At 47.3% G+C, this 13,032-nt stretch overlaps 2 protein-coding genes across 2 annotated transcripts in view; both read right to left on the bottom strand.

Moving 5' to 3' along the window:
• Positions 1-805: 805 nt before the first annotated feature.
• Positions 806-4,986, bottom strand: RPL26L1 (ribosomal protein L26 like 1). Its single transcript, XM_014876036.2, has 4 exons — positions 4,884-4,986; positions 3,905-4,077; positions 2,917-3,057; positions 806-977 (listed from the first exon to the last, which is right to left on the bottom strand). The coding sequence occupies exons 2-4, from the start codon at positions 4,070-4,072 to the stop codon at positions 849-851; spliced, it is 438 nt and encodes a 145-aa protein (XP_014731522.1). The 5' UTR covers positions 4,073-4,077; positions 4,884-4,986; the 3' UTR covers positions 806-848.
• A 4,478-nt stretch (positions 4,987-9,464) lies between these two features.
• The window catches only part of ERGIC1 (endoplasmic reticulum-golgi intermediate compartment 1), a 55,032-nt gene continuing 51,464 nt past the window's right edge, over positions 9,465-13,032 (bottom strand). The window contains exon 10 of the mRNA XM_014875942.2: positions 9,465-10,341. Coding sequence (XP_014731428.1) covers positions 10,234-10,341 — 108 coding nt within the window. The 3' untranslated portion in view covers positions 9,465-10,233. The remainder of the gene's footprint in view (positions 10,342-13,032) is intronic.

Here is a 13,032-nt window from a genome sequence, read left to right as displayed (position 1 = left end):
CTGGAAAGGTCCCAGTAATGAACAAACCTCACGAAATTCCTCAAACATCCTCTCAAGGTGAAGAATTTTCACATTAAGCAGCACGAGCTGGAGGGACAAAACCTCTGAGGCTTCATGAGATAAACCCAGTGACAGGGCACCTAACACAGCTTCTGTCAGGCCGATGAATGGCTTTTAAAATGCAATTTTCCTTGATTGCCAGCATCCTCTTTTTTAGGTTCCATTGTTGTTCAGGCAGATGAATTTCTTTCCCTCTATACCAGCAATTAGAGGGCCATTCACTGAGCCAGTAATGTCATTGAACTGCAGGGCTGTTTTCAACACGCTGCAGCAGCTCTCAATTATGGAGGTACAAAATGCCAGAAAAAATCTCCTCTGACAGAAAATTAATCCAAAATAGCACCACCAACAGCACTGAGAGTGCTTCACCCCATCCCTTACCCAAACCAGTCAGCTCTGCTTTGTGAGCATCCCTTTATCCTCAAGCTCAGCCATTAAAGTAAGACCTGAATTAATTATATATACAGAATTATATGAAAAAAATATGGACGTATCTAATGAAGAGACACAAATACAATGACTATTAAGATGGATGTTTCAGAATTGCACTGCTCTTTCAGGTTGGTTTAAACACTACACGGAAAAAACTTATTCTTAGCACTAAAAATAGGTTTAAAATATATATAAAATATAGTAAAAATAGCTTTTTAATTCAGTGTATTTTTTACAAAGTCAAAACACAAGAAGGAATATTAAAATGCTGAGCAGGACACATCAAGATTTTTGAAAGAAGACACACAACAGGTTGAATTTTAGCAGTTTTTTAATGGTGTAAATCAGGAAACCATCTATTCTTGCATCTTCTCGATTGTCTCCTCCTTGTACTTGCCCTTCTCCTTGCCCACCTGGCGGGACTTGGCTTTACGCTCCAAGATCTTCTTGCGGTCCTTGTCCAGCTTTAGCCTGGTGATCACCACCTGCAGAGAGCACAAGGAATTCAGGGTCCCTTGTCCAGAGGGAAGGGCAGCAAGCAATACCAAACCCACCTGAAGCACAGCACAGAGCTGGTCCCACCACCACAAAGGCAGCAAAGCTGGCACTGGACACTTCCGGGGATGGGGCAGCCACAGCTTTTTCAGGCACCTTTTGCCTCATCATCCTCCCATGGGAGGATTTATCCAATAATTCCTGTTCCTGCCTCCTCAAACTGCCAAAGAAATTGCTGTGCTGGTATTACTGAAAGCACTACTTGGAAAATAGAAGTAACACTCAAATCTTAGACATCCCATATAAGCACACTTACTCCTTAATTCCTTGTGCATTTAGGTCTCTCTTAATTGCAATTCCCACCTCTTTGCCCAGGAGAGGTACAAACTGTTCACACAGCCCACTGCAAGTCTGTAATAAAACATTCCTCTGCTCTCTGCATTAATAACCAGAATCTTTATGCAAAGCTTTATTGAGGTCTAGTTCCCAATTACTGAAAATTTTCACAGAGTGAAGAACCAGCAGAAAATTCCGTTTCTGTCACTACTGTTCAGCACACAGACACATGCACTGGCTCCACCACAATGTCACCTTGTCAGTCAGATGTTGTTGCTGCACACAAGTTATGATGTTTTGGAATAATTCTGCCCTCCCTCTGCTGAACACACCAACCATTTACACCAGAAAACCTGTTACAACTGGATTTTTTCCACCAGCACTTCCATCTCTGTGCCCACATGGCAAGGCTGAAGCAGACTGAATTCATCTGCTTCAGGCCAGGTTTTGGCAAGTTCTTGTGTTTAGTTTGAAATGTTTCCTGTTATGATTTAAACAGGCTTTGCCTGGTTTTCACCATCCCTAAATACCTCAGGCTAAACCCAGATTCAGAAGTGTCACATTCATGTCACAACTGCCTGCAGGAACAATCACAATTCTGAGCATCTGTTTAAGCCCTCTCTAACATCCAGCCTCCTCACCTAGTGCAAATGCCACATAGCAAAGACAAAGGATTGTTTTAAGTGATCCATTTTGTCCTTTTTATCCATCTCTTCAAAGAAATATTTTAGCAAGATTCCAAAGCCTCTAGCAGCTTTCTACTCCTAGGAACAGCGAGGAGTTCTTGATTTCAACTCACATCTCTGCTCATGACACCCTAACATTTCCTTGAGGCAGCATCTCCATTCCTTATTCACAGAATGGTTCGGGTTAGAGGGAACCTAAAGATCATCTTGTTCAGGACAGGAATATCTCTCACAATCCCAGGTGGCTCCAAACCCCTATGTCCAACCTGGCCTTGGGCACTTCCAGGGATCCAGAGGCAGCCACAGCTGCTCTGGGCACCCTGTGCCAGGGCCTGCCCACCCTCCCAGGGAACAATTCCTTCCCAATATCCCATCTAACCCTGCTTTGTCAGTGTGAAGCCATTCCCCCTTGTCCTGTCATGCCAGGCCCTTGTACAATTCTCTCTCCATCTTTCCTGCAGCTCCTTCAGGCCCTGCAAGGCCACAATTGGGTGACTCCAAAGCTTCTCCTCTCCAGGCTGAACAATCCCAGCTCTCCCAGCAGAGCTGCTCCATCCTCTGCTCATCCTGGTGCCTCCTCTGGGCTCTCTGCAGCAGCTCCTGGTCCTTGCTGTGCTGGGACAGCTCTGCAGGTGAGGTCTCACCTGAGCAGGGCACAGGGCCACAATCCCAACCCCTTTCCTGCTGCCCACTGGGATTAGCCCAGGGCATGGGGGGCTCCTGGGGGCAAAGGCAGGTCCAGCTCTTGGCCACCAACACCCCCAGGGCTGCTCCATCTGCTGATCCCAGGGGTTACCCCGACCCAGGTGCATTCCCACCACTTGGTAACAAGTTGCACCCAATCCCAGAGTGCCCATGTGCCCCCCGAGCTGTGCTGGCAGGTGCCAGCCCCCAGGTGTCCCCGTACCTTGCTGGGGTGGATGCCCACGTGCACGGTGGTGCCGTTGGCCTTCTCGCGCTGCACACGCTCGATGTAGATCACGTATTTCTTCCTGTACACCTGCACCACCTTCCCGATCTGCTGCCCCTTGTAGTGTCCTCGGACCACCTGCACACAGCCAGCACACTGAGCCACGCCCCAAAACACCCCTGGAACAGCCACCCCACCTTACAAACCACGAGTGAACTCCCCAGGATGAAACCCCAGCTCTGCTGCCTGCACACACACCCCACAAAGCCATGAGTGACCTGACCATTACTAACATGGAACATAGAGTGGATCAGGATTGTGCTTCTCCCCCATTTTCCCTGCATAAACCCTAATGAGGGAGCTCTGCAGCCAGGTTTCAGTTTTTAAGTTTTCACCCCAATTTTTCACCTATCATTGTGTTTTATATAAAAAACCACTTAACTTGGACTCATTTCTAATCCAATCTTTCAAATATCACAGGCAGCAAACAGGCTATAAAAAAGAAATTATTTGCTTTGTGCTTTATTGTTGAAAGTTTTAAATTCAGCACAATGATGAATGCATGCAGCAGAATTGCCAGCACATTTGTGCTGTTTGTCATCCTTGTCACTGAAGTGCATTTAAGGAAGACTTGACAGTCCAAATCATGACTTAATTAACTTAGGTTATTTCTGCCATGATAAGGGCAAAGCTCCAGCACCAATTGGAGTTTGTCTCGTCCCTTTTGCACATGAAAACAGCATCCCAGAATCCGTTGGCTTGGAAAACACTTCCAAGATCATCAAAACCCAAATTATGACCCATCCCCACCTTGTGCCCAGCCCAGAACACTGAGTGCCACATCCAGTCATTCCTTAGACACCTCCAAGGATGGGCACTCCAAACCTCCCAGGGCAGTTCCAATGCCTTTCCATGGAGAAATTCCTTCTGAAAGCTCCCCAGATTGAAGCTGAGGTTTGCCAGAGCAGCCGGGGCAGGGCAGTACCTGGACCTCGTCGTCCTTGCGGATGGGCATGGAGCGCACGTTGTACTTCTGCCGCAGCTCCTTGGACAGGGGCGAGGACATGATTTTCCTGCGGATGTGGGAGGGGGCATTGAAGTGTCTTTTGCGGTTCTTGCTACGGTCCGAGGTAACAAAGGGGTTGAACTTCATTTTGGCTGCACAAAAAAAACCCCAAAAAACAACCGACAGTTGGAGAGGTGCTCACAGCACACACACTGCATTCCATCACTCACGCCCACAGAGTCTGCCGCCACATAAAAAGCAATTTCAACTGTTTTTAATCCCACCACTGAACAATAAACCCTGATATCCCGGGCTCCAAGTAAGGCTGAAGCCTCTTCCCTGACTGACAGTGCCCCTGTGATTAATTCAGGTGCACATCAGACCATTCTTCCAGTCCAAAACTCCCCATTCTAAGCACTCAGGACAGCTGGATCCTGCCCTGCAGTCACGCCGCCACTCTCATTTATAAAAATGTGTATTTTGGGCTTGTAGAGATATATCGCGCTGCTCCAGCACCTCCAATAACGCTCCTCACCAGAGCATACAGGTAACACATCTGCAAATTCAAGCTACTTCTGGCCTCTCCTAAGTTTTAACAACTGCGCTACACGATTGCCTGTCAGGACACCATTGATCCTGATAGCAAAGGACAAATTAAACCAAGGATTAATTAAAATGAAGGCTGTTTTTGCTCAACTCCCTAACTTTTAAGTGCACACACTGGCATCTCCCATGCGGGCCGGGCTGTGTTAACTCAGTAATGGTTTAGGGAAGCACAGACTGAAGGAGGCCGAGCTCCCTCCGCGGCCCGAGCTCTCCCCGTCCCGCAGCTCCGGGCGGGCCCCCGACCACCCGAGCCCCCTCCCGCTCCCCGCCGCTGCCCCGCGGAGGCCTCGCTGGCCGGAGATGGCCCCGGATGGCCCCGGATGGACCCCGATGGCGGCTCCCGGTACCTCACCCGCTGCTGCCGCCGCGCCGCCCGCCCGGAAGAGGAGCCAGGAGCGTTTCCGCTTCCGCTTCCGCCTGCGCCGCCGCTTCCGCCAGAGCCGCGCCCCCTGGTGGCCGGAGGGCACAGCTGCAGCGGGGACAGCGCAGGGACAGAGCGGGGACAGAGCGGGGACAGACCCGGGACAGAGCGGGGACAGAGCGGGGATAGACCCGGGACAGAGCGGAGACAGCGCGGGGACAGAGCGGGGACAGAACGGGGATAGACCCGGGACAGAGCGGGGACAGCGCGGGGACAGAGCGGGGACAGACCGGGGCTAGGGCGGGGATAGACCCGGGACAGAGCGGGGACAGAGCGGAGATAGACCCAGGACAGAGCGGGGATAGACCTGGGACAGAGCAGGGACACACCTGGGAGAGAACTTGTATAGACCTGGGACACAGCTGGGATAGACCCGGGGTACAGCTCAGTGAGACTCAGGACACACCTGGGCCACATCTGGGCGTCATCCCTGGTGCCCACCTGAGCATCGTGCCCTGGTACCGATCTGGGCACTGCCCCTGGTACCGACCTGGAACCATCTCCTGGTACCCATTTGGGCATCACCCCTGGCACTGTCCCCAGTACCCACCTGGGCACCCTCCTTTCAGTGAGTCCTCCTGTGCTACTCACCAGCGGGCACTTCACGAATGAGGCTGAGAACTGGTCCCTCAGCCCAGGGGACACCAGTGACACTGCTCCCATGTTCCCCAGCCCCAAGGGACACCAGTGACACTGCTCCCATGTCCCTCAGCCCAAGGGACACCAGTGACACTGCTCCCATGTCCCTCAGCCCCAAGGAACACCAGTGACACCACTCCCATGTCCCTCAGCCCAAAGGGACACCAGTGACACCACTCTCATGTCCCTGCTCCTGTGTCACTGTCACCTACATCCCTGTCCCTGTAAACCAGCTCACCTGCACAAACCCCTTTCAGGTAGATGTGGCTCTAGTACAAAAATTCAGGACACAGATTAATTTATTCTCTATGAAAATTGGTAGAAATTAAGCACTAATTGGCTGAGACACAGCTTGGTTGGGTTTGGGTTGGGTTTTTATAAAGATAGGCTGGAAAAGTTTGGGACTGAGTTGCAGCAGGCTGGGATTTGGACAAACACCTTCCCCAGAGCCTTTATTTGTCATTTATAGTGGTGACTTTCAGCACCACCCCATCACTTGTGGAAATGTGAGTTCCAATCATTGGAACAGGCAGGAACTCATCCTGCACAAAGATCTTGTACAGCCCACACCAACACAAAAGGAATTGGTTTCTTAAGATGGTGCAGATATCTTGAGCCCAAACTCACTGTGGTGTAACCCTTTACTGTATAATCTTTAATCATTGCCTCAGATACTTATTTCTAAATAGTTATGAAGCAAGGCTAAGTGGACATTAAAGGAGGAGTGGGATAAAAATTGGGTTATTTCATACAATAAAAGCCAATGAAAGCCAAACCCAGCAAGTCCCAAGTACAGTCCACTCACCTTTCCTTTAAAAAAGGGAGGGTGGGACACTTGGTTCTGTACAAAACCGAGCACTGAATGTCCAGACATGACTCAGGGCTGATTACAAAAGAGCCTCGTGCTAACTTTCACCACAGTGACCTGGCTCCCAGTGATTTCACTGTGTGATAACGCTCTGTTCACTGAAATCATAATTAAAAAACAAAGAAAAAAAGCCCTTTTACATTGATTTTGCAACGGGAACGCAACAAGAAGCCAATGAAAACACGTAAGAGTCTTATTTTTAATTATGGAACTAAAAAGACTAATAGTTTATTAACATAAGGTTGCAAATTAAAAAGACAAATGCCAGAACTCCTTAACAGTCTCCACCGTAGAAATGTAAAAGACTTGTGCTTTAAAAGTTGCTGTACCAGACACAGCAGGGCTGCTCCTCCTCCCTGCCCCTCTCTCCCACATTCTGAGGAGAAACCCCCTCACTGACATCCCTAAACTGCAAATTCCAACAACTCTGGAAAAGCAGAGACTCATCACAGCCATCCCCAGCCCCGAGAGCCCGTGTGTCACACAGAGAACATTAAATGAGAAATATTCAGGAGTTGGTGGCACACAGGGCCACCTACATTGCAGATCTCATTTTTTACAGCGCACATAAATGCAAGAATTTGAGAGATCAGATCAAACATTCACAGATGCATCTCTCCTGGATATTTGTACCCAATTTTCATTTCGTTTTCTTTTAAAAATCTTCTTCAGCAGTCCAGATACTGCCTAGAATACACCTAATAACTTTCCCTACAGCTAGAAGTTTTTAACTCCACCACTGCAAAGCATCCTATGCCTCAAGTTCTCACTGTAAGGTGGAGTCTGGAGTTACAGGGAATAACTTAAAATGGGAGTTTCAAATATTTCCTACAGGGATGTCAAATACTTCGATCAAAACATTGACTTGAAAGGGCAAAGTCAGAACTGAGGGTTTCCTTCTGCTCTGATTCGAAATTCTTTTGTTTGCAAGGACGTTCAAAAGCATGACTAAGCTCATTTTGTCTTCGGAAAATTAAAATAAAAGTGAAATCTCATGGGTGCAGAGGCAGTAACTGCCTTGCTTTCACATCTGGAGAGATGAAGAGCAGATTCTTCTGCAGACACACGAAGCATTTCCATGGTGTGACCCAAGCCAGCCACGCCTGAAGGACAAACTCACCACAACTTCCAACAGCCCCACAAGGTGGCCTTGGCTTGGCAGCACTCAAAAGCTTAGATCTGGTTTAGAGAACCAAGGTACAGATTGTTTCCCCTGCCAGAAATTTGGTTTCCACATCAGAAAAAAAAAATTAAAAAGAAAGAAAAAAAAAGAAAAAAATGAAGTGATTTATTACCTTATTGCAGAGGATATTTTGGCAGAGAGAGCAGGCATGCTGAAGTGTGTTATGTCCAAGAAAAAAAAAAAAAAGAAAACAAAACCCAAACAAACCAATTTCACTGGTCTGGTTTAGAGAACTGGCCTGGACTGCACAGGAGGCAGTTTAATACAGACAGGGAATGGGCAGAAGGATGGGAATAACACACCAGGGGATACAAAGAATCTGCAATCACCTTTGTTTGTGTCAAAAAAATTGTACCAGAGGAGACATTTCGGAAAATGAACTGTACTGCAAAGATCTCCCCTTGCCCAGCTCAGGAGAAGGATGTACTAAATAAATCTCAGCATAAGGAAGATGCTAAAATATTAAAAATCTCATTGTTGTAATCCACTGTTGCCAAGCTGTCAGCAATGACTCACCAAATCCAAAATGAAAAATTAGGACATTTTAGCTGTGAGCTTCAGCTGGTCACAGTGGATTAGAGGAAATCCTTCAGCCAGCAGGAGAAGCAATTGCCATGGAAAATCCCACATCCAGAGGGTTCCACTCACAGGCACAGAGTCACACATCCCAAATGAACACAAGCATCTCATTTTCAAGTTCATTTTTGTAAAATGGAAAAAATAAAAAGTTTTAAAAAAAAAAATCTATCCATACATGAACGGGTACAGGAAGTTACACAATCCAGTTTACACCTAAAATAAGAGCAATCACTCCAGAGTAAGAACAGGGAAAAATTCCAATGCTGTCCCAAGTCACTACAGGGCAGAGCATGGCAGGGGGAGAGGACTTGGCTGCTGCTTTTTGGTGGGTGGATAAAACTGGCTACACTTTCCCTGCTTCCAAAGCAATGAGACAATTTCAACAGGCAATCAGGAATTCTTTTGAAATGCATCTGACTCTTAACAATAACACTGAATATTCAAAACAATTCGTATCATCACAGCATAAAGTTTGGATATTTTGCCTCCAGGAAAAGGCAATGGATATCATCCAAGAGAAACCCTGCATCCATCTCAGAATTTACAGCATTGAGTTCAAGATTTTTATGTTTGGTTTTTTTTTTTTTTTAAACCATCTTGAAAGACTTAAAATCTGTGTATCCTCAGCTCAGGCATTCACAAGGCATGTGGAGAGTGTCACTACCCAGGGAACATTGATGAGGCTCTGGAAAATGTTTTGGTGGGCATTTGGTCTCATTTTTGTGATCTCATGCCCACCATGACACCCAAGACACCCCTGGCAGGAGTTTTCCCCTCAAACCTCCGTTTTTTGGAGGTTCCAGAAGGCAAGGCTTGAAGGAATGGATAGGGAAGCTCAGGTACCATTTTAAGGGATCAAACAAAAATCCCTGTGGGAATGCTGCCCTGTGTACCTGTGGGAGAACAGTGTCAGTCCAGGGCTCAGAAAAGATGCCTGACTGAGTTTTAAAGGAAAAGGGAGGCACCTTAAATCCTGAAAAGTCAGAATTCCTGTGTTTGACAGGTGTATTGAATACACACACACAAAGCAAGAGAGGAAGCTGTGCTCATCCACCCAGCAGGCTGCACCATTTTTCTGAGCACAGAGAATATAAAACCTCTTTTCAAAAAAACAAACCAACAACAACAATAAAGCAAAAGTGCAGAATTCAGACTTTTGGGTGGTCTGTGTTTAGAAACAGAAGAAATAAAAGTTAATGCTGTAAAGACAACTATTCCCTTTCAAAGCAAAGGCCACATAAAACTGTGTTGCTCAGTTTGGTTTTTACTTCATGCCACCTGTAAACACAAGACTGGATATTCAGTTAGTGGGAAGAAATGAAACCACTTTTACATCCAGAGGAAAAGAAATGCCCTCCACTGCTGGGATCACAGATTACCCAGGTAAAGGTAGCTGGGGAAGGCTTCCTCTTCTCCTTTTTTCACTTTGTTATAAAGGTTGTATCTGAACAACTGAGCTTTCAATAGAAGCACAAAACATTTCTTGACATGTTATTTCTGCCCTCTGTCTCTTAGGTTTGCTGTGGGGACTAACACTTTCCATTCCTCACCAACAGATACATCACCTTTTTGGCACCATGGGTGGAATTTCTTCCTCGTGTGTAATTTTGCCCTATACAAAAGTCGATTGTCTGATCATGCAAATCCTACAGAACTCCAAAAAGTGCCACAAGACAGTTCAGCTCTCTGCCATCTACTCCCTAGCTTGTACACTGCCATAGGAACCTCCCAGAGGACAGACTGCCATCCTTACTTAGATCTTATATGGCATTTCAACTTCTCCTTCTGGGGGGAGGGAATCGAAATCCACACCCTGATTCCACTGATTTTTCCCTCTCAGAGCTCTGAAATGCATGGAGATTTCTTTGATTTGTTGAAGACGTCTTCACTGAACAGCCTGATTAGAGAAAAACATACTGATTCAATCAAATAGAAAATAAAGACAAAAACAGGTAGTGGTAGATTTGTCAATCTTTGCTCCTGTCCTTGGAGTTGAGGGTAGAGTTTCACTGCTACTGCATTTTGCCCAGCTGGATCTTCTTCCAGGCCTCTGATGCTGTGAAAATGCAGGAGTCGAGGATCCCAGCTACAGTAAATGTTCCTCCAATGATGGCACATATCTGGAATTACAGAGAGAAGGAATTGCATCAAGGATGGAAACTTTTACACAGCTTAAAAGGAGGAGGGATCCTGCTGCTGGAGTATTTTCTGGAAGCACAGTAAGAACTGGGTAAGAGCACTGGGAATGGAATTACACCATGATCATTCACAAAAACCATTCCCTACAGTGGAATAAATTAGTGCTCAACTCCTCACAGCCTGAGCCCATCACAAATCCCAGCTCCCACAGCACAAACACTGCTCTTTTCTGGGCTAAACTCCACCTAACTCAGCTTTCTGGAAGCTCTGTGCTGCTCACATCTTCCTACTACTGTTTTCTGTTATAAACACCACAGTCTTGTAGTATTTTCCCCATTTCACAAGATAATAATTTACAAACAGGCAAAAGACACTGAAAGAGCACGTGAAGGGCAGTGAGTAACAGAGAAACCCAGCCCCCAGTGACAGCACAGCTCTGCCTAACACTTTCCATGACCAGGGCTGCTGACAGCAGCCAACTTAACTCTTTGTGGGACAGAGTTTTCCACACAAGATGTGGATCTTGGGTCAAATTAAAACACGTAATTAATTCTAAGAACAGGGTTAGGGAAAAAAAAATTAATCTCCTGATTAGCCTATTTCACTTCTCAAGTGCTACAAAACCACAGAAATATTCTGTGTATTCTGTCAAACCAGAGTCCTTGTGGAAACAGAATCACAGAAACTTTCAGGCTGGAGAAGACCAACAATACAAAATATTTCCCTGCTACAATGGCTCACTGTTCTGGGATTACTCTCTCCTTCAGCTCCTAGCTCATAAAAAAATCCCCTTTTTCCAAGGCAGGCCCTTGTCAGGAGATAAGCTCCACATCTCGTTCCCCTTCTCACAACCTGGTGTTGTTATTCTCAGAACCACCTCATCCTACACAACGTAAAAGCCCAAATTAAAAGAGCCTCAAAGTTATGAATTAAAAAGTGTGGGAGTTATGAAATTAGAACTGTGTAATGAGGCCATGGCTGGTACCATTTTAGGGTACATTGTGGTGTCACACTGCCTGCTGGCACCCTGGGACTTTTTTCCCCCTCCTGTGATGTTTGACTTCTTCCTCTCCACCAGTTGGTTTGTATGAAACCAGTCTTGAGCATAACCCAGATGTTTTGGTATCAAAAAGAGTGTGGCAGCAGGAGCAGGGCAGGGACTGTCCCCTGTGCTGGCACTGCTGAGCTCACACTGGGAGTGCTGTGTCCAGTTCTGGAACCCTCAATTCAGGATGGACATGGAGGGGCTGGAGCGTGTCCAGGGAAGGGAATGGAGCTGGGAAGGAGCTGAGGGAGCTGGGAAGGGGCTCAGCCTGGAGAAAAGGAGGCTCAGGGGGGACCTTGTGGCTCTGCACAACTCCCTGACAGGAGGGGACAGCCAAGGGAGATTTGGGATCTGCTCCAGGGAACAGGGACAGGAGGAGAGGGAACGGCCTCAGGCTGGGCCAGGGGAGCTCAGGGTGGACAGCAGCAGGAATTTCTCCATGGAAAGGGTGCTCAGGGATTGGAACTGCCCAGGGGGGTTTGGATCCCCATCCCTGGAGTGCCCAAGGAACTCCTGGAGGTGGCACTGAGTGCTCTGGGCTGGGGACAAGGTGGGGATCAGGCACAGGTTGGGCTGGATGGCCTCTGAGGTCTTTTCCAACCTAAATAATTCTATGATAAACGTTATAAAACTGCAACACAGCTGGCCCAGAAGGGAACTGGTGCCATCCTGCCACGTCCCTTCTCCCACACAGCACCCCATGGGCAAAGTCAGAGACAAAAAAATAACATAAAAGCAGCAGCAGCAGCAGGGCTGAGGGGAAGGAACAAACAGCTCATTAATGGTGGGCGAAGGCAGTGAGAACCACAGCTCCTTTCCATGGGTATTTATAACCAAGAGATGAACATTTAGTGAGCTCAGTGAAACTGGGAGCTGCAGGAAATGTGGCTTTTGCAGGACACTCAGCATTCCAGCAGATCAAGGCTGCTAAAACCAGAGCAGCAGCCTGAGGAAAAGTCAGGATTTTTAGGTGACAAAAAGCTCCAGCTCCTTGGCCCTGTGGTCCCCTCCCTGCTGTCCCTCAGGGCACGACACAGGGTGACTTCCCAGGGGAAATGCCCACCGAGGAGCTGGGTTATTTCAGTTCAGAGCAGCTCAGCTGACAGGAGATGTCACACCACAAACACAAACCCCGTCCAACAGCCAGACAGATCCTGCATCACACAGCAGGAAAATCTGACTTCAGTGCAGCAGCACGAGGGGCTGGGGAATAGAAAAAAAAAATATATAAAAATTCATCTGCAGAGCTCTGTAGTGCTGAGTGGAGATGAGTCACACACACCTGGCACTGGCTGGGGGCCTCCTGCACACACAGCTTGGAGTCCTGGTGATGAAAAAAGGGCTTGGAGTCCTTGTGAGCAGTGCTGGGCTCTAGGTCAGCACAGGAGCTGCACCAGAGCTCCTTTATCAGCACAGCTCTAACATATATGGGAGGCTGGCATCAGGCACTTCTTTAGATTTAATTATAAATTATTGGGAGTGATCTGTGTTTAGCTCCATGAGGTCTGTTTGCCTCAGGCCCAGCTGTGAAATGATGAAGGGAAAGAGACACAGAAGTGGAATAATCCCAGCAGTGAGTGGAATTCCACAGAAGTGGAATAATCCCTCATCCTCTGGGCATGAGGAA

This window comes from Sturnus vulgaris, chromosome 15 (genome assembly GCF_052056855.1).
Source record: "Sturnus vulgaris isolate bStuVul1 chromosome 15, bStuVul1.hap1, whole genome shotgun sequence".
Classification (NCBI taxonomy): domain Eukaryota; kingdom Metazoa; phylum Chordata; class Aves; order Passeriformes; family Sturnidae; genus Sturnus; species Sturnus vulgaris.
Note: the sequence above shows the minus strand (reverse complement) of the source record. Positions and strands in the feature narration are given on the sequence as shown.

Coding starts and splice junctions, on each gene's coding strand:
- RPL26L1 (XM_014876036.2), bottom strand. CDS start 4,072: ATGAAGTTCAACCCCTTTGTTACCTCGGACCGTAGCAAGAACCGCAAA. Junction 3,058..3,904: donor GCAAGGACGACGAGGTCCAG/GTACTGCCCTGC, acceptor GGCTGTGTGCAG/GTGGTCCGAGGACACTACAA. Junction 978..2,916: donor TGGGCATCCACCCCAGCAAG/GTACGGGGACAC, acceptor TGCTCTCTGCAG/GTGGTGATCACCAGGCTAAA.